Below are 22,204 nucleotides of genomic sequence, written 5' to 3' on the forward strand. Positions count from 1 at the left end.
CTGCATCATGTTTTAAGAAAGATCAAGGGGGAAGGGTTTTCAGGAACAGCTGTAAAGGGCACAAGGACAAATCCAAAGAGGGGTGGGATCAGGGGTGGGATCAAGGGTGGGTAGTGGGGATGGCGGGGGGTGGGGGAGAGTAGTGGGGAAAAATGGAGACAACTGTACCTGAACAATAAAAAACATGAAAAAAAGCTATAAAACTTATAAAAATAAAAGTACTAAAACAAAAGAAGAAAGATCCAATGCAAAATTGTGAGGACGGCTGGCCACTACCGTCTCGGGCACGGCTCTCCTCACAGTTCCCAGGGCTCTATGCTCCCAGGGCCGGCCACCCGTTCAATCCGGTCCCCATCCGCCACCCTTCTCTGCTTTCCCAGCGACACGAAGACGAGTCGGAACCACTTCCCAAAGCATCACCAGTGCTGCACTAGGACTCTGAGTCAGAGAAGTCAGCAAAGATCGAAGGAGAGGATTTAATACTTCCCTCACCAGCAAAGATGATGGCCCCCAAAATGATATAGAAATTGTGGCAAAATTTTGTTTTCTCATTTATTCTTACAATTTTTCTTTGTATATTATGTAAAGGGTTACAGAATAATGTAATTATTGATTATGTCACAGTCTTGCACATAGTAGGTATCAAAATGTATTTGTGGAATTACTATAATTTTACTGAGAAAAACAAATGACATGCTAAGTGAAATAAGCCAGAAGGTGAAAGACAAATACCATATGATCTCACCTGTAAGTGGAACCTAATGAACAAAACAAACAAACAAGAAAAATAGAACCAGAGACACAGAAGAAAAGAACAAACTGACAGTAACCAGAGAGGAGTGGGGAGGGGGAGAAGGGGGAAAATAGGGGAAGGGCCATCAGGGAACATGTATGAAGGACACATGGACAAAGCCAAAGAGGGTAGGTTCAAGGGTGGGAGGTGGGGGTGGAGGGCCGGGGTGGGGTGAAAATGGAGACAACTGTACTTGAACAACAATGAAAAAGAATGACATGGCCCAAGGGACAACTTGATGCCCACATGCAAAAATAAAACTGGGTATCTATCGCATTCTACGATCAAAAATCAAAGACCTTGGGAGAGGTTAAGGGGGAGTGACTGCTAATAAGTACAAGATTCCTTTTTGGGGTGATAAAAATGTTCCGCAATTAGTGATGACTGCACAATTTTGTGAGCACACTAAAAAAACCCTTAGCTGTACATTTTAAAAGTGAATTTCATGGTACGTAAATTATATTTCAATAAAAAAGATGCAAAAACCCAAACAAACAGCAACAATAACACCATAGCCCAGAAAGTTGAATGGAGGCTCTTACTAAAATGTTGTGCCCAGGTAGTCCTAATACTGAAGAGGCATGTAACTTAGAGACGAAAACATTTTAGTTAAAACAAAACTAAAGGTAGTCAAAGATTTACGCTATTTCAGTAATTCTAAGGTGCATATATTTTCACATTTTTGAAACAGGGATGCATCTTATAATTGATGCTGAGCCGGTTTATTTGCTAACATTTTTCTTCCTTCATGGTACATAAAATCATGGTATGTTTATGATTCAATGTGGTACTTAATTTTTAGAACAAAGTGGCAGAGGCTGCTAGCTGTCCTTCTATATGTGTTCTCTTCCCATGGGGGTGCTTTTTTTGCTTTTAAACTGTGCGAATGGCCACCCAGCCAAAGATTATATTCCTAGTTTTCCTAACAGCTGGGCGTGGCCATACGTCGGAGGGCGAGCCAATGGTTTGTAAACAGAAGTAGTACGTGCAACTTCTGGATTTTGTCCTTAGAGAAGTGTGTCCTCCCTTCTCTTTCATCTTTTCCCCTTTCTTTCTTCTTCCCTCCCCATTTCTCTCCTCCCTTTCTTCCCCACCCCCTCCTCCTTCATTCCTTCCTTCTAAACTGCAGGTGCGAAGGGAGGTGAGCTGGGTAGCCGTCTTGATGTATGAGACGGAAACCATGTGTTAAGGGTGGTAAAGCAATGAGAAAAAACACCTGAGTTCTTAATGATTGTGAAACAGATACACTAGCCCTGGGCTGACTGAGAGAGAAATAAAGTTGTAGTTTGTTAAAGTTGCTCTTATTTTGGGTTTCTCTGCTACAGGAGCTGAACAAATATTCTATTTAATATGCTTTCATTTTTCTGGAAGTGGACTACTATTCCTCTCTTCAATGGGCTAAATTCTTCTTCCTCTAAACACACACACACACACACACAAGCACATACACGACTTGTCTGGGCCAGAAATGAGTCATCAGATGTAGCAGTTAGTTGTAAGGAATGCACTGTGAATAGCCTTTCCCTTTTCATTACCATGGAAATATGATTTCAGTCTACGTTCAATCTATAGTTCTAAGTAATACCCTTGCTAGGACTGTCTGTTCATTGCCGTGGAAGACAGCTTTTTCCAGTGCCAGTGAGATCTCCTGATAACATTAAATCTGCCCTGTCAGCTGAATTCCTCTGGCTTTGTGTCGCCGTGCACTAAAAATACACGATCTGATTTCACTGTTAAGAAAATTCTTTCAGCAGTACAGGTACGGTCAAGTTCGTTGCCTGGATAGTTGCACATTTGGGTCATGAGATTTTAAAAGCAAGTCTCACGACCAGGTGGTATGGAAATGTAGCGCCGCGGAAGCGCACGTCTGCCTCAGAGCAGCGAGGCTGCGCGGAGCTGCGCTGCTGGGAGCCGGGGCCACTCGGTCCTTCCCACGGTCATCCTTCTGGTTCTTCATATTTGAGGGGATGGGACTGTGAGGAGGCCTGTCGGCTTGATCTTATTAATGCCACCATCTAGAATACAGATTCTTGGATATTTCATCTTCACGAGATGTGCTGCAAACTGAAAAAAAAAAAAAAAAGGCCAATTTTATGGAGAACAAACAAAATCTGTATTTGTCCAATACCACGTTTTCTCAAGCTGTGAAAAACGACTTTTATGATACTATTGCTGCTGCTGTTGTCACTGAATCATTAATTTGGTTTTTAATAAAAATTAGTATGTTGACAGACAACTTCTTTATGCTATGAAATAAACGTATCTCTTTAGTTCTCTTTTAAACTTGCTTGAAGAGGCAATAGGTATGCATGTAAACAATTCAATGAGCACACAAGGGCACACAGTGAGAAGTTACTCCTGCCTCTGTCCTCAGTCCCCCCCTGGAAAGGCCGTTAGCGTTCCTGTGTCTCACGTATGCATCCAGGGACAGTTAGAACATTCTCAATCTGTATTGAACAATTTTGACATTCCTGTCAACTCGTTAGTTGCTGCACGCCACGCACAAGGCCCCAGAGAGGGCCTCAAACTGGTTGTGGCGTGTTTTTGGAGCAACCACAATGAAGAGTTCGAGACCATAGGCTTGGAATGAATTTGAAGTACCGATCCAAGGAGCCTTCTAGATGGCTAGCAAAAAGAACTCGAAAGTTATCAAGACGTGTATATATATACGTGCCTCCCTGACTCGGCGGTGTCCACCCATTCCGGATCACGGATTACCTTTCCCTTCCTCGTAGCTCAGAGAAAGCAGTTTGAACTGCTTGTAAGTCGCTGATAGATGGGATCACTTTAGGATTCAGAGCCTGTGGTCGCGCAGGTTGCTCTTGGTGGGGAGGATGCACCACTTCCCACCAGCTCCTGGCCCCCCTTTGTTTCCTTTTCCAAAGCGCCCCACCTGCACTCCCAGCTGCCTAATTTCTACTTATTTCCCTCATCAGCCACTTCCTTCTCTAGGAGCTCAGTCTCAGTTAGGAGCCCCTCTTCCCAGCCCCCAAAATTTCACGTGCAGACCCCTATTTTTGGCTCACCAAATATATTTAAGTTCCCCATTTGAGGGCCTGCTTCCTCTACCAAAGTGTAAACTCCCCTAGGATCGTGAACCTGTTCTAGTTCTCTTTATCCCTAGTGCCGGGCACATACAAGGGCGCAGTATATGCTTGCTGAACTGAATTAAACTCTGACACATGACATACAACCTGGGGCAAAAGGAGGAAGCAAAGAATGTTTTCTTTGGCTTTCTGCCCATCCCATCCCGATTCCCTCCCCTTGCTGGTGTCCCAGTCCTGCGCTTGGATACTTGAGCCCACAGGACTAGGACACGTTCTTTTCAATTACTTCTTCATCACCTGATCTCAGATCTCCCAAGACAAATGACCAACATCTGCTCACAGTGCTATTGCTTCTTGGGAGTCTTTAAACTTAATAGGTGGTTAAGTCTTAAGCCAGCCGTGCAGCCTTCGTGGTTCACAGGGTTGAGCGGAGTGGTTTGGTCAAGAGAAGCTCAAGACCTCAGAGACTCTGCTGTACTGACCGGGGGCACAGGAACACGGTGCGCTTTGTTTTCAGCAAACACCATTAGATGACTCTAAAGCAGGTGGTCCGTGGGCAATATTTTGAAAAATACTGTCTTAAGCCAAAGGACAAAAGTATCAGCATGTAGGTGGAATAGATGTTGCTGGGCTGGGATCTTAGCGACCTTCAAAACAACTCACAGGAACGGATCTCAGTGCAGCTGACCCCACTTTCCTCTCCATCGTCCTCTGCAGCGCCTTCGCGCAGGTTCAAATGCCTGTTCACATTTCAGATCCTGTGCTCCTTGGAGCACAGAGGGCGTCCGGAGCAGTGATTAATGTTGAAGAGAAATAGTGCACCTGAACTTCAAAAGCTATCTAGCAATCCCGAGTGCCCACGCGAGCTGATTGATCTTCATCCTGTTCTCCTTACTTCTCTTTGAAGCCCTCTCCTCAAGAACTCAGGCACCAGGTCCATCCGCCCCGCGTCGTGTGCCGGCAGCTCAGTGTCTGGCACCGTACGATTATCGAACCATCTCGGCTTCATGCTCCCTCATGCGGCAACACAATCACCATTTAGGCCGGAATTCTGAGACAAACATATCATCATGCGAAAGGCTTTGTGGATAAGCAGTCTAAGTGTTTAGTACTTTCAAAACACTGTGGAAGTCGGAAAATAAGTAAGGAAGGTCTTACTGTACATTTAGCTAAGCTCCCTTAAACTACGCTGTACAGCTGGAAAGAGTTCCTTCCCACTGCCCTTGTAAGGAGGGCCGGAACAGCCAGGCTGCTGCAGAGCTGGAAAACGGCAAAGGCAAAGTGGGCAGAACAGAGCACTTTGGAACAATCGGGGTGCTGCTGTGTCGGGGTTCTGAGAAGAAAATTAGAAATGGATTATAAGGACGTAAGAAAAGTTTAGGTGCTCTGGGGGGGGGGGGGAAGCCAGGTTGTACTTAAGTAAAGAAGAGCAAACGTTGAGTTTTCAGGTTAAAATTGTGAGTTCTGCTCCTCTGATACTCTGTGTGTGGTTCCAATGATCCCTGTCAAATACCGGCCCCAGCAGTGAGGCCATCCCTCCACCTTTCCCACTCCCATCATGGAAACAGCCCCTTTGCTCCATCTAGTCATTCAGTTGTTCTTTCATTTAGCAATCAAACATTTCACTGAGCCCCTACTCAGCACCAGGCGCTGTTCCAGTTTTGCAGTGCAGGGGAGACAGTAGCAAGGAATATCAAATGGTAAGGGTGGCTATTGCCAAAGCAGCTCAGGGACTTCTGAATTTAACAGGAGTTAGAGGAGACATCTGCCCCTCCATCCTCTTTCATTACTGACGCCTGAAGGGAATGGGGACCCAGTGGTGATGGCCACGTGCACTGATCAGGTCATGTTCTCTGTGGCCATAGCTTGACAGGGCAGGGAGGAAGCACGGTCTGCGAATGTACTGGGCGGTTTCCACCTTGTGAAAAAGCCGCATTACTCACAGAGAAGGTACGTGGCACAACAGAGGAGACCCAGGTGTGTAGAGTTCAGGGGTTCATCCATCTTTTCCTCTCCACCTGGCAGGGCTTTGGCAGCTTTAGTGAGTAAAAACATGGGGTACTGGACTTGGCTGACTAAGGCCCCAGTAAAGACTGCAAGCTGCAGCTTTGGGAGAGGCCTGGCATCACACGGCAATCACAGGCCTAGGCTGACGGAGCAATGCCCTTGGTCGAAGTGGCAGGCTGTCACACCGGACCAATGCTTATAAAGTGACCAGAATCATCGCGGCGCTTTAAGTAGGGGACAGTGATGGGCAGGGCCACTCCAGACAGGCAATAAATAGTTTCTCAGGATGAGGCTCCAGGTTCCCAGGTTTTTAATTTTTATTATTAATTTATTATTTATTTTTCCTTTCAGGTGATTCTATTGTGTGGCCAGCAATGAGAATACTGAGAATCATTTTATTAGATGACGGGATTCCTTTGCTAGTCAGATGTGTCTGGGGCTTCGAGCTGCAATTTTTACAGGTATAGCCCTATGTGAAGAGTAAGGTGCCTTGCAGTAAAGAGGCTGGCATGTTTGTAGGGCTGGAATTGGCGGCACCAAGTCCTGTGGGGAGAGAATGGGGTTCCTCACGTGGCACAACCCGCTGAGAACAGGGCCACAGCCACGTGGAGCTGGCGGGATCTGGCACTTGCCGGGAAAGGGTCTCGGGACTCACACACTGCAGGGCAGCCGCACTCCTTGAGGGTGGCATGCCCACAGGAGAGGGTAAAACTCTTGCATTTTTGTCATTCCTCTGGTTAGTAGAGCCGGCGGTGGTATTCCCTTAGGGCTCAGGTTGGCGAACCCCACAGCAGCACTGTCTAGAAGTGGCAGGCTCTTGTGGGTGCCAATCCATCTTGTTTTCTCTGTTTATCTTGCTTCTTAGCTTGGGCTGAGAGGCTGGCATGTCTGTCAGAGGAGGTGAAGTTCTGCTGTAGGAGAGTGAGTGGAGGAAAGGGATTTTTAATCTGCCACTGAGTAGCGCAGGTTCACGGAGGCCAGAAAACGGAGCGCTGCCAGTGGGGTCCAGGAGCAGCACGCGGCAGGGCCTGCTGTCTCTCCCTGGGTGTCCTAGGGCACGGGGATCGGGGATCGGAGCAGCAGGCAGCTAAGAAAACTGGGCTTCTGCCAAGAAGCCCACCGCAGGGCAGTTCATTTTCTCGATGTGAACCTTTGGCCTTTCGGGTTTTAAGTTCATGTTGGGAACTGAATAATTGGCACGAGTCGGCCAAAGCCCTGGTGAAGCTCAATCTGTGAATTCTTTTTCTCTCTTTCACTTTTTTGTCCACTCCTTTCCCCCCCCAATAATGCTAAATTTTGCATATGGAAATAGCGCTGTCGGTCAGGCATGGAACTGAACAAAGGAATTGGCAACCAACCTGTAATGAGCTGCTATAGTGATTTCATTTTCTTGGTTTTATGGATGTAAGGCTGATGCTGTACTAGTTTTATGGGTCCTCCTGACCCTCCGAAATACTGAAAGTATGGTGCACGTTTAGTGTTTCTCACACTGAGTGGTTGGGGGTAGGCTGATACTTCACAAACACTATGTATCTATTTCTAGGAGGCTGGCTAGCTGACTCGGGTACACGTTTGCAATAAGAAATAGAAGACGGGGTGATACCTCCATCTAGAGTACGGTGTGGCCTTGGACTAATGTACCTCAGGCACTGTCTTATCCTCATTATTGAAAAGATTTCTGGGGCCATGAGAAAGGTCTTAATCATTTGAACTCCCATCTCAGGGATTCCAATCTAGAGCAACGATTAGTAGGAAGGAGGTAGGGATCATTTATCTAACACTCTGCTGATCTCTTCCCTCCATTATACAGTCAAGTATAATTTTGAGTTCATTTTCATAAGAGCACTATGTAAGTTTATTTTCTTAAATAAACTACATGAAGTAACGCCTGTGCACTGTGGTGGGAAAGTAAACTGTGCAGCTATGGAAAGCTATGGAAAACACTAGGAGGTTCCACAAAAAGTTAAAAATAGAATCACCACACGAACCAGCAATCCTCCTCTGGGTCTATCTCCAAAGGAAAGGGAATGCGGACCCCGAAGAGGCATCCACACTCCCCTGTTCACGGCAGCGTTATTCACAGCAGCCAAGACAGGGGGACGGCCTAAGTGTCCACCGACAGATAACGGATGAAGAACAGGTCGCACACACGCACCGCGCAAACAATGGAACGACATTAACTTTGGAGAGGAAACCCTGCCATTTGTGGCAACATGGGTGCACCTGGAGGACATGGTACCGAGTGAAATGAGCCAGACACATGAAGAGAAATACTGTATGATTTCACTAGTATGTGGAATTACAAATAGTCCAGCTCACAGAAACAGAATAGAATGGTGGTTGCCAGGAGCAAGGGGGTAGGGGGAAGAGGTGGGCAGATGTTGGCCAAAGGGTACGAAGTTTCAGTCATGCAAAATGAAAATGTTCTGGAAATGCAATGTACAGCACGGTGACCAGAGTTCCTGTGTATAGCAGGTGTAACAATACTGTTGGACACTTCACATTTGCCAAGAAAGTGGTACCGGTGAGGTGGGGAGTAATTAGGTTGACTGTGGTGATCATTCCATAATGTGTGCATACAGCAAAACAAAGCTGGGCACCTTTGACACATACAATTCCCACACGTCAGCCACGCCTCAGTAACACTGACAGGAGCGCTGCATACGGTGTGGAGCCAGTTTCCATACTGATAAAGCAGGGGCTGCCTTCATTTCTTGTTTTACTCACAGAAGTTAAAGCAGCAGCAGGCAAAACCAAGAAGCTGAACACAAGGTCAGTAACCACCTTACACCCTGCCACGGGCACCTGTGACACGGAAGCAGCAGAAAAGGTAATTCCAGGATGTTTACATACTGGAAAATGGTTCATTATGGGATAAGAAAAAAATGGGAGTTCACAAAACAGGCATTATGTGCCCCAGACTTCCTAACCCATGTTTATTTTAAGGATAACTATTCCGATGGTGTCTGGGAAATTCAGACCCATCCTATGATGAATGTCATGTTCTTCTATTCTTGGAACCGATCTTTGAGATTAAGAAATTTGACAGTGTTAAGATTTTATCTTAAAAGCTGTTAGTGGTTGGTGTTCCATAAGGGAACACAGAAATAACTGCAGTGCACAAGCTGAATGTGTTTTCTTGTTTTAATTTTCCGCTGCCTACAGTCTCTGTCTCTATTTCATCTCTTCCCACTTTCTTTAACTTTTCATTAAGAAAAAGGTAAAAAACGCATAAACACATACAATTAGATGCTAGCACTGCATGTGCTGTGCATATTCTGATTTTATTAAAATAAAAAGTTGAACTGCACAGTTAAAAAAAAACCAGACAAGGATGGTAACTACCATCCAGTTTCAATAATTATACCTCATAGCCAGTTAATTTACTTCCTTTATTCCTCCCAACACTCCTCTCAACCATAGTTATTGTTTTACTGTAAATCCCCAAATTCATTTACTCCATAATTATGTGTCTTTGAAATAAAAAGACTTTAAAAATATATGTATGGTATCATTATCACACCTAGAAAATACTAACAATAACCCTTAATATAATTAAATATTCAGTCAGTGTTCAGATTTCCAATTACTTCATAAATATGGCCTGTTCATCCATCCGTCATCCGCTGACTTATGTTTACAATCTGCTTGTTTGCATCAGAACCCGGACAAGGCCCACACACTGTGATTGCTCATGTTTTCTAAGTCTCTAACTTAAAGGGTTGTGTGCTGGAAGCCTATTCCCTCTCAAATCCAATCAGACTTTGTCTCCATTACTCCCCCAAAATATACTTATAAAACACGGCAATAACCTCTAATATGTCACATTGCCAAATCAAAATTTTAAGACTGAATTTGAATCCGACTTGACCCATCAGCGTCATCTGACACATTTGAGCAAACTTCCTCTTTTCAAAACTCTCTCCAACTGGCCTTCAGTGTACCAGTCTCTCCTAGCTCTCCTACCTGTGCACCTGGTCTTCCCAGACTCTGCTGGTATGTTTTCCTCGTCTTCTGACTTCTCTTCTCTCTCTACATTCATCCCCTAAATGATTCCACATTGTCCTATGGACTTTAAGTCCCGTCTATACATTGATGACTTTAAATGAACGGCTTTAGCCTCTTCCCTGAACTCCAAGCTCATGAATCTATTTGCTTCCTCAACATCTCCACTTACGTATCTAATAAGCTTCCCAAACTTCAAATTATGTATCAAATTATATACATAATTTTCAAAAGAGAACACTTGGTTCCTACCCAATGCCTCTAAATTTCTCCTGAAGTCTTCCCCATCTCAGGAAATGGCAACTCAATTTTTCCAGTTGTTTAAGCAATAAAACTGGATTTATATTTGTATCTTTTTCCCTCTAATGTATCATATCATCTATAACTTTCAAAACACAAGTGGGATCTGATCACTTCTCATCACCTCTGCTACTGCCATACTAGCCCAAGCAACCATTATTTCTTTTCTGCTTCCACCCTTGCCTTAATTCCCCACACAATGTGAGTGATCCTTTAAAAATGTTAAGTCAGATCATCTAACCTCTCTTTTCAAAGCACCTCGATAGCCTCTTATTTTATTCAGAATAAAATCTTAAAGATTGTCCCATGGTTTATGGGGTCTCACATGATTTGCAAAACTGCAAACCCCTCCCCCTCTCTCAACCTCTCTAATCTCCTCTATTCGATTAAGTGACCATCTGCTCTAATTTAGATTCTTGCAATAACTTCTTGTCTGATTGCTTCTATCCTTGTCCCTGAGGTATTTCTCTACATGGCAACCAGAAGGATTCTCTTAAATAAAAGTCAGATCACATAAACCCTTTGTTCCCCATGTCCTAGTGGCTTTCTGTCTTGCTCAGAATAAGGCCTTCTCTGATCACCTCAGAAATAAAAAGCCACCAGTACTCTTTTCCCCCATTGTACCTTATTTTTCACTTCAGCATTTATAACCACTTGACATACGTGTTTATTGACTGTCTCCCCATTATACTGTAAGCTCCTTGAAAGTAGGGACTTGTTTTACTTATTTCTGTTTCTACAATGCCAAGAACAGTGCCCAGTACATAGTGTTTGATCTATTGCCTGCTGAATAGTTGATTAATTCATTGAACAAATAGTTTTTGAGCACTTGCTGTGTGTCAGACACTAGGGTGGGCACTGGTTAAGCTTCCTTACTGCCGATGGGCGTAGAAAGGATTTTAGGGCAAATAGGAAACTATCTGACTGGTTCTGGTAAACGTCAAATGATGTTTTATTTCATCTTTTAGTAACAGAGCCTTCCCTTGACTCTTCTGTGAGTTGAAAGAAGTTTTTTTTTGTTTTTTTTAAACCTTACCCAAAGATATAATTATTGATTTTAGAAAGAGAGTAAGGGGGGAGAGAGAGACAGAGAGACAGACAGACATCAGTGTGAGAGAAACATAGATTGTTTGCCTCCTGTACATGCCCTGACTGGGGACTGAGCCCACAACCTTTTGGTGCATAGACGCTACAACCAACTGAGCAACTCGGCCAGGGCAAGGTAAAATGATGTTAAAAATGATGTCTTTTAAAAGTCATCTGTACAAAACCACACTTAGAATAAGACATATTGATGATGAAGTTTATAAATACAGAAGCAATAAAATAATAATAATAATAAAGCTGATAATTTTAATGCAGAGGTCCACTGAGCTGTCAGATGAGACAATATACTCAGTTTGCTTCCACAGTTAAGGAGCCTGAAAGCATCTGAGGAGGATGCAGTGAAACTCTCACTGTCGCTCTTGGGCCCCCTGCTTACTCCCTAGCCCCTGTTCTCTCGATGAGTTTGCCCATTTTGTCATGGTATGAGGATCACTCAACAGGTCTGTGAAAAAGCAGCTAGTATTTTCACGTGCAATTATAAATTTCTTTTACTTCATTTATTTCACTGTGTTATGAGTAATTCTAACAAAATACCATAAGAATTAAAGAAAAGGCATAGGGTTTAGTTTTTAAAGTATACGTTTTTGAATAGAAATGACCAGAAAACCAAATGTGTCTCAAAGGCACGTGGTACCTCAGCATAATACAAGTCCATCAACTTCTTCTCCATTGTTGGCTTTGCTGATGCTCCAGTAACAGACTTTTTTCTCACATGTGAGAAGTGGCGTTTTCCTTTCCTTCCTCTTCCATTTTCCTTTAGTCTCATTTCCTTTGTTGATCTTCTCTATCAATCACTTACACTAAAGCAAATTTTTCTTATTTATTATCCAGGTTATAATGGAGACAATGGATTTTTACAGTGAACTGACACAAGTATCTTTTAATGGTCTTCTGCCATTCTCTTGTTGAGGCCATCACCTGAATTTGTCTTCCTTTCTGAAATAATGCATTTATGCTTTTAAATTTAGTTATAAGAAAGACCCTACAATTTTTCTGTACTGTAGAATATTGTTTATTGCATAAGGGAAGGATTCTATACCTATACATCTAGTTTTAACGCTCCCTTGAACGCTAGTCTGAACCTCTAAATGCTTGACTGACATTAGCACTGCAAACTCTGTCCCAAATTCACTGCATTCCCTCAAATCTACTTTGTTTTCCTCTTCTTCACCCCTGTTACAGGTATTAGCAACATCCCCCAAAACCCATCCTGGAAACCTTAAGGCTGTTTTTGACTTAAAAAAAATGACTAAAAAAACAAAAACAAACCTGTGGCTCCACATTCGATTAGGCACAAAGCTGAGTCAGTTCTCTCTGTGATTCTTCCCGGACCCATTGCTTCTTTCCCTCCCGCTGCTCCTACTCCATTCTAGGCCCCAATCACCCTCGAACCACTTAAGTGTTTCTTGTGCTTTTAGTTTTTCTGTTTCCAAGTTACCTGGCACTTTGCTGCCTACACGGCCACATTATAAAAGACCCTCAAGAAATTCTGAGACCACGGTCACTCTTTCTATAATTTTTTTTTCCTTCTTAGGGCTGTTGTCCTTGAGGTGAGTCAGGACCCTGGATCCCTTCCAAGCAGGAAGCCTGCATGTCTATGCCAGTACAAACAATACATAATACCTAAAAGCTCTCACTGAAAGTTTCAGTAAGAAACTTTCAAATATCATCAAACAATTTGATATTGGGTCTAAAGTTTCTTTGCATTTGAGGACAAAAGAAATTCTTTATTTTAGAATTATACTTGCTTATTCCTTATATAAATACATGCAATTATTTATATTTAAATTAATGATTAATGAGAAGGTCGTCTTTAGTGTTAAATAAGGTAAGAGAAGATAGTGACAGGGTGTGATTAGATGCCTTGAGTCACATAAAAAAGCCATTTCCCTAAAATCCTTTTGAAAGTTGAAGAGCTTTGGTTATCAGCCTCAGACACAACCCCTCTGTTGTCTTTTCCCTAATGCCACCTGAGTTTGCTAACACGGGGAGCTTAGAAACTATTTAGATAGTGGGAAATTGCAGGCTGGGACAGAAGGTCAACATAAAGGTAGAATCTGGGAAGAATCTGACATTGAAATAGACTGGAAATATAGGGAGAGTGAAATTCTTATATTGGTTTCTAGTTCTTGGTGTTTTAAATTTTCTATGACTTTCTAAAATACAGCTGATTGTGTCACTTTCCTTCTTAAACACCTTTAATAGCTCCCCATTGCTAAAATGTAAACTCCTAATGCAGCCTTCAAGGCTGTCTATAACCAGACTCTCCACCTATCTGGAAACAGCCTTATCTGCAGCTAAAATGCTCTTCAAAGAAGCCCTAGCTTTCCAATCAGCCAGCGCTGTTTCCTTTGCCTAGAATGCTCCCTCCTCACTATGGTTATGGTCCTCTTCCCAAAACTTTTCCTTACAGAAATTCTACCCATAATTCAAGGTTTAGGTTTGTCATTGCCTTCTCTATGAAGCTTTAGAAACCCCTCATTTGACTAGAAGAAATTTCTTCCTTCTCAATGATTTTCTAGAAGTTTAATTATAATTTCATATAGCACTGCCACACACTCTGCTTTGAGTTTTAATCAGTTGTATACACAGCTTTTTGTATTAATTAGATTGAAGGTGTTATGAGGGCAAGGGACTACATCCTCATTTGTTTCCTCACGACGGTCTCCATCATGTCGGCACTCAATGTTTGGTGTCTTGAATGGATCTAGTAGTTGATATTAGTAATTTTTCTTTTGCCTTCCTCTTTTTACCAGTTTCTATAAATGCACAGTTGACAGTAAACTACTATTGTCCACGTGTTTATTCATTAACTTAGTCACTAAATCAACCATTGAATAGTTATGAAGTGCTTACTATTGGCAAGGCACAATGCTAGGGACTGGGTACAACAATGAACACAATATAATCCCTGTCCTTAGTGAGCTTGGAATTCAGTTGGAGATGCAGATGAGTGAACAGGCGATTGCAATGCCACTTGATAAATGCTACACAGAACCATCACTATGGCTGTGCAAACTGTGCTTTGCACGAGAGAGCCTGGAAGAGGGGTAAGTGGAGCATGAAATGTAGCCCATCCTCTCTCCAACCTTTGTGCCCTTACACGGTGCTGTGTGCTCCTAAAGGAAGGGTGGGTTTTTACCGAAGGTACACAGAAACTCTATACATGATAGCGGTCCCAATGACATTATGAGTAAGTAAAAGATTTTGTATGAGCCCTTGGGAATGGTACTTAGTCCCAGACTTGCGGAGTTAAGAAAGAGTTTCAAGAAGAAATGCTATATAAACAGCCTTTCAAGACAAATGGGAGTTACCCAGCTGAACAGAAGTGGAAGAATGCTCCGACTAGAGAGAGGTATGACAAGACAACATGAAGGGGATTGCAAGTATTACTTAGAGCTGGAATCTAAGAGGGCGAGAGAAGCAGTGAGGGAGGAGCCTGGAAAACAAAGCGTAGTCTGGATCCTGAAGAGCCCTATAAACCATGATTGGGGCTTGAACTCTATTTTGAAGGCAGTGGGAAATCACCCAGGCATTTTGACAATGGTTGGATTTACACTTCAAAAAGTTCACTCTGCTGTGGGCTACAACTGGAGGAAGGAAGGAGACTGCAGGCAGGGACAATAACAGCTGCAGCCAAGTTGGGCAAGAGATATTAGTGACTTGCTTGAGACAGTTGGGTAGAGGGGATGAGAGAATTTCAGAGCTAATTAGCAGTGTGAAGGCAAGCAATAATCTTCTATAAAATTCGTTGCCACTAGTCAAGAAGGTGAGATAATTCACTATTTCAGTCCAACAGCCTGGCTGCTGTGGAGGAAAGTGTAGGAGCTCGTAGTTAGCCTAGGGTTTAAATCAGGATTCTTTCACTGGTTAGCTGTGGGATGTTGGGTAAATTACTTAGCTTTTTGGCCTCGGTTTCTTCACCTGCTAAATGTGTAATAATCATACACTCAAAAGGTACTCTGAAACCATTTTTGGGAGGATTATATTAGATACCACATGTTCAAGTAGTTGAGTCAGAGGAACTACTATAAACTAGTTCCCTTCTTTCCTCTCTTCTTTAAGAGGAGAGCTATTTACGACACCTTGCAATTGTATGGATTCAAACTTAAAAGGAAGATTTGTCCTCAGTGGGGACAAATCAGTATCCGTGTGAACTCTTTATAATGGAACAGTAATTTATACTAGTGACTCTTCCCATTTACTGGATCACATGTACTTTTGGCAATTGGATGAAAGCCACAGATCTATTCTCTCTCAAAAAAGGGCAAATTTGTGTAATACTTTACATATAATTTCAATTAGTTCAAAGACCTTCTAAAACCCTGATGAACTCTACATTAAAAAGTTTTCCTTTAAACTAATTCATTCAATTTTGAGATTTATGACAGTTGATTGTGACCTAGTGTTTATGCATATGGCAATTGGACTCTACCTATAGACATAAATTAGTGTTTAACAATAGCTTATACTTTCAAACAGTCCGCTCAGGAATGGCTACCTAGAGATTTAAGTTCTTATCTTATTAAAAAATAAGATAAAACATTTTTAGATATGACACAAAACTTGTTTGAAAATAGTTCTTATTCTAATGAAAAAAGTATGTTGGCTCTACTCTAGAGGACAAGCCTCTTCTGATAAAATTCCATCATGTATTAGGGGCTCTAAAGAGCCTTTTGCACATTTTCCTTTGATCTGGGATATTTGGGACTAGAATTTCAGCAACAATCATCCATTAACTTCTATTTACACTGGACAACAGAAAACGGTAAACTCACACCATGTCCACCTCACGAGTCATATTCCACACAGTATACCATGCTCTGAAAAGAATGCATATACTGAAGATTCACATTCAAAACAGTTATGGCTGTGATGGATCACAGCCAAGTTCCAACCTCTGTAAGGTCAAGTGGGAAGGCAACTATGGGTAGTTTTTATTCAGCCGCAAACATTCCTGTGGTAAGAAGTAGTTAATTAAATGGTGGGCTGTGGAGGGCAGAGCTGGTATGTAGAATAACACATGACGAGACAAAATAACTTTCATCCTATGCTAGGACATGAACATAGGTGTCAGAGAGCATGGGATTCAGATGATGACTTGGCAGTTTTTCCAGGAAATTGGAAATGAGCTTCCCCTGTGTTTTTAAAAACTGCTTGTCCACAAAATATATTTAGTAAACACGTTAAAAAACGGATAACCAAAGTTCAGATTAGGTGTTTTAAAGTCCCCTTTACTACAACTCCTACATTGCTTTTTATTTCACATAACTTTTGAAAAACTATGAGACAAGGGACGCTACAGGACAGATTGTATTTCAGTTTATGGGTCTTTTAAAGGAACTTATCCTCCATCACTTAACAAATACAGAGTTACACGAGACAATTTTACTGTTAAGCCTCATATGATGTCTAGGTGTGCTCAAGTTACATAAATATGTTAAATGTTCCCTTAAAATCTGACATAAACCCACAGACTAAAACATTTGCTGACAAGACGACGAGGAAAAAGCCAGGAAGAAAGCCAGCTTTAACCATAGCCAGTGCTTATGGGCCTAACAAGACTGAAAGAATTCCTCGCATATTTGGAACTCAGAAAGGAGACTGACTTCTCATTCTTTATCAAAATGCTGAAGGTACAATTAAAAAGAGCCTAATACGTTTTCGGACAGGTAAAAGATCTCACAAGAATTGGCATAAAAGTATCTTATTAATCTGAAGAGCCAGGCAGATACCATCCGGAGCCAGAGCAGTTTCCTATGGAGACAACACACACACCCGATGGGTTTGAAGTGTTTTCAGAGTCACCTGGTCCCCTCCGAGCACACCGCAGCTTAGGGTAATCTCCTGTGCTTGTGACCAAAGGCTGGAGGAAGAGCTTGAGCAAGGAGAGGAAGGAGACAGGGCTGAAGAGAGAAAAAGGGACTGGCAAAAGATAACGGCTATCGGTGATTATCACAATATCATGAAACTTGGTTTGGCTTCGTAAAGGAATTCAGGAAGTAATGGGGTGGGATGATAGGGAGGCATATTTCTGCAGCACAAATAACTTCCAACCTAAAATCCAAAGACCAAATAACCTGGGCATCTGGGGGAGAGTAAAAGAACATAGTTGGGCTATTTTCTTATTCTTAAAAATAGCTCCAATGGCATGCTTTGCTTATTATAAATCTGATTATTTTCAGTTGAACATGACGCCACATTTTAAATTTAATCCTTCCATGCCACGTGTAGAAAGCATCCGCCACTCACACTGTTTCGTCACAGAATCTCCATAAAAACTGTCTCCTGTCTAGGTTTCTGAGTCAAATGTTAATCAGAAATATATGTTTGGTTCTTTTCTATTTTTTTTCTGGGGGGGTTAACTTTGTTTTGTTTTAAAGGAAAGAATAAAAGCACACATTACTTGCCATTGACTTTTATGTTCTCAGATAAATATTTCTTTTGATGACAAAAGAGTACTGATTTAATGCAAGAATGTAACATGTTAAGGGTAAAATCACCTGTTCCTCATATCTTCCAGAGGACTGACAAGACAAAGTAAAATTCAAAGATTGCTTCAAATTTCTTCCTGAGATAACCTACTGAATGTGATTCACTGGCAGGGAAGACCTGTTAGTGCTCAGGTAACCACAAAATACAATCTTAGGTAGAGACAATTGTTTTTAAAAGTCTTATGAGCTGCAGGGGCTCACACAGCTGTATGATGTTTACAGTTTTTCTCAAGGACTCACTAAAGGTAGAGAAATGCCAGTTGGAATTTCAGTCTGTTTTGGTGCATACTGTTGGCTATTTTTCAGTCTGAGACCTATCACTAGATTTAGACATGGATCCCATCGGGGAGAAAAAATAATGCAGTGACACATAAGAGCTTGCTATCGTGCAAGTCATCATTCTTGCTAAACATCGTAATTTACTTCTAGGAAAGAGGTGGATTCGTGGTGGTGGTTTGCCTCGCCGAGATATATGAGACTTTGGCCTTAGGTTGGAAGTATGGTAGTGTAAGAAATAGCTGTTACAAGCATGAAAACAGCCCACCCTTTTCACCCTACATGATATTTAATTAATATTAAAAATAAAATTTCCTTTATATTTGAGTAATCTGCTCAAGAAACGCTCAGAAAATCTGCTGATGAACCCCGTCTTGTGGGTTCACTTAATGCATGTTAGGCCAGTAGACTAGGTCTGCCTCCCCCACCGATCGGACTGCTAGTGCCTTCTCAGACTTACACACTTGCCCTCTGAGACTAATTCTGCTCATTTCGGTTTGTAAGAGGAATCTTTTGTGAGGCTTTCTGTATGTGCCGTACAGGCACGTTTTCCCTCTCCACGTCCAGGGAGCCTAATGCCAGTCTAGCGTTTGAGCACGCAGTTTCTCACGTGTGTTTTAAAAAGATCGCTGCAGTGAGACAAGAGTGAGACCTTCCCGTATTTCCCACTTAAAATGTGACACAAAGCTTGACTGACTTTGCCCTTGTTTTCACACAGAGGTCTCCGACTCCCACCAGCCCCATCGACAGATGCAGTCCGTAGCTGTTCGCCTTGTCAAATGAGCCCTGGCCTCGCGCACCGAGGATCCAGGCAAAACCTGATGCACCCCTGCGGCGTCGCACACGCGTCACACGTGGGAGTCCACTTCGCTCACCCGGGACCACCTGACTTTCCTTGACGCTGACACATCTGTGTTCACAAAATTTCTGAATGTTTGATTATAAAATGCTCACTGCTTTATTTCACCCGCTGGGTAAGGTGAATTAGAGACTAACTGGTAAGAGACATTTGCTAGGATTTAACTCCGGCACAGAGAAGAATCTACGTGGGACCGTAATTAGACTAAGATCTTTGTCGTCTTCCTTTTTTGCCCTCTTCTGGGGAAAAACAGTGTTTTCTCTTGATAAGAAATGGCAGATTCTAAAGGTTTTTTGATATATTTAATGAGGAAGTGAGGCCAAATATAAAAGCTTTATGAAATGGTAATGCTAAAGAACCATCTCATACCAATAAATTGCTAATCAATTATAATCACAGGAAATAGTTAATGAATACATAATTAAAATGGTATCATATATCTTAATTATTCAGATGCATGAATAAGCAGTATTGCTCAGATTTGTTATGTTTTCTATGTGCTTTTAGAAACTATATTCAATACATCTGACCATTGTAAAGTAATTCCTCCACATTTCTATTACAAAAGACACTCGGTCCTAACTGGTATGTCAAATGGGTGGTTTTAATAGTGTCACATACTAGGCAAATGGTTAAGTCATTCTTCTTGCAGTTGTTCAATGGTATTCTGCTCTTTGTTAAATTCAGTACTGAGAATCTTTTTCTTTTATTGAGTTATACTCTATTTTATTTAATATTTTCATATATTGGATTTTCACTCTAGCTCTTTTATCAGGTCAGATAAAAATACGGCACATCGGAAAATGAAAACGCAGAAATTATAATCAGTGCCTACTCTTTGCAAACAAAAACTCCCAAGTCCAAATATGAGTCTGACATACAAATCACAGACATTTGCCCGGATAGTGGGTAACTGCACTGACCTGCACTGGCAGCTCTGCTATCTTCCGCGGCGTCCCACTGCAGCTTCTCCGTCTCTGACAGGAGCCTGCCAGCTGCCAGCTGCAGTGCACGGATTTTCACTTGGAAGAAAAGCTGCTACTTGCTCGGAAATCACTATTTTGCAGTTTGCTTGTTTTTGTATTTAAAAAAAAATACCCACAGAGGAAAAAGTTGAGACCTGATCAAGATGGCTCTTATGAAAGATTTTCCGCTACTATTTTACCAAAAGTTGTGAGTCTCAGATGAAATGGAGGCAGTGGGGTAGCCTGAACATATCAAACCCTAGGAATTTTTTTAAAAAATTGAGGTACAATATATATGTAACACAAAATGTGCCATTGAAAACATTTTTAGGTATACAAGTCAGTGGCATTAAGTACCTTCACCGTGTTGTACAACCATCACCACTAGTTATGTTCAAAACTGGTCATCCCATTGAGAGACTCTGTACCCATCAGGCAAAACCTCATACCCAGCGGCACTAACTCACTTCCTATCGCCATGGATTTGCCTAATCTAGACCTCTAACATAAGTGGAGTCATAGAGCACTTGTCCTTTGTGTGTGGCGTATTTCGATTTAGCTGAATGTTTTCAAGGTTCACCCAGATTGCAGCATGTATCAGCACTCCATTCCTTTTTATGGCTGATAACACAACGTGGAACAAAAGCAGGTTTAGTTTTTCATATGGAAAATAATGCAGTACTTAACATAATAATACAAGAATAAACTGTTCACGTACTAACAGCTGTAAACCTACTTTTTACCCACCCTGTACGCTGTATATATACACCACATTTTGTTCATTCATTCCTCTGTTGGTAGAGACTTGGGTTGCTCCCACCTTCGGACTATTGTAAATAATGCTGCTATGAACAATGGCCGGCAAATATCTGAGGTCTTGTTTTTCATTCTTTTGGGTATTTACCTAGGAGTGAAATTGATGGCATATGATAATGCTATGCTTGCATTTGGAAGGAACTGCAAACTGTTAAACTATTTTCTACAGCAGTTGCAGTATTTTACATTCCCCTCAGCCATGCACAGGGTTGGGGGAGGTCTAATTTCTCCACACCTTGTCAGCACTTGGGTGTGACACTGTGGTTTTGGTTTGCATTTCCCTAGGGAGTAATGAAGGTATCTTTTAATGTTCTTTTTAGTCATTTGTGTACCTTCAGAGAAGTCTCTAAAATGTCTAAAGATTTGCCCATTTTAAAATTTGTTGTTTTTCTGTTGTTGAGTTGTAGGAGTTGTAAGCAAATAGATGTATAACTGATCTTTGTGTGTTGACTTTGCATTCTGATATTAAATACTTACTAGATATATAATTTACAAATATTTTCTCCCACTATGTGGCCGATCAGGATTGCTGGCCACCACCAGAGGCTGGGAACAGCCTAGGAAAGATTCTACCTGGAGTCGCAGAGGGAGCATGGCCCTGCTGACTGACACTTTGACTTCCAACCCACAGCCCCCACAACCAGGAGAGAATACATTTCTGTCGTGTTAGCCACCCAGTTTGTGTAACCTGTTATCACAGTCCTGGAAAATTAACACATGCTCCGATACCTTTTATTTTTTCATGCCTAATTGCTCTGACTAGAATTAACTCTGATCCTTTTCAAACTCTTCCAACAAACTGAAGAGGAGGGAACACTTCCTAACCCATGCTATGAGCTAGCATTATTCTTATACCAAAGCCAGACACAGACACAAGAAAACTATGGACAAATACTCCTGATGAATACTGATGCCAAACTCCTCAATAAAATACTCGCAATCTGAATTTAGGAGCATATTAAAGGATTATAGACCATGACTAAGTGGAATTTATGCTAGGAATGCAAGGGCAGTTAAAACACATGAAAATCAATCAATGTAATATACCACATTCATAGAAAGAAGGGAACAAAAACTCATAATCATTTCAATTGATGCGGAAAAAAGGCATTTGACAAAATCCAACATCACTTCCTAATCAAAACATTCAATAAGCCAAGAAAATTAAACAAATTTTACTCAACATGACAAAAGCTATAATGAAAACATCCAACGAACAATACTCAGCGGAGAAAGACTGAAAGCTTTTCCCCTGAGATCAGGAAGAACACAAGGATGCCCGCTTTTGCAGCTTTTATTCGACACAGCAGAGTTTCTACTTGTTTTTGAAGTTTCTATGGAGGAATGGGGCATCAGGGCTGTCTACTAGCATTTTGCTGAAGTTCCTTCCAAACTCAAGAATTTTTATATTATCATCATATGTCAAATAGTACTTAAAAATTCACATATATGCAAGTAACAGTACTGAAAAATAAAATTTATCATTACTTAACAAATTACATCAAATGACTTACATACCATTGCTTTAGTTCTAA

General features: G+C 41.7%; 1 protein-coding gene across 5 annotated transcripts in view; it reads right to left on the bottom strand.

Annotated features, from left to right (window-relative positions):
- Nucleotides 1–515: 515 nt before the first annotated feature.
- TBCK (TBC1 domain containing kinase) overlaps nt 516–22,204 on the bottom strand; it is a 196,666-nt gene continuing 174,977 nt past the window's right edge. For all 5 annotated transcript variants that reach the window (XM_024574746.3, XM_024574745.3, XM_053922135.1 and 2 more), the window contains one exon: nt 516–2,857. In XM_024574746.3, the coding sequence (XP_024430514.2) occupies nt 2,747–2,857 (111 nt within the window). In that variant the 3' untranslated portion in view covers nt 516–2,746. The remainder of the gene's footprint in view (nt 2,858–22,204) is intronic.

The sequence above is a fragment of the Desmodus rotundus genome, chromosome 4, assembly GCF_022682495.2.
Source record: "Desmodus rotundus isolate HL8 chromosome 4, HLdesRot8A.1, whole genome shotgun sequence".
In the NCBI taxonomy this organism is placed as follows: domain Eukaryota; kingdom Metazoa; phylum Chordata; class Mammalia; order Chiroptera; family Phyllostomidae; genus Desmodus; species Desmodus rotundus.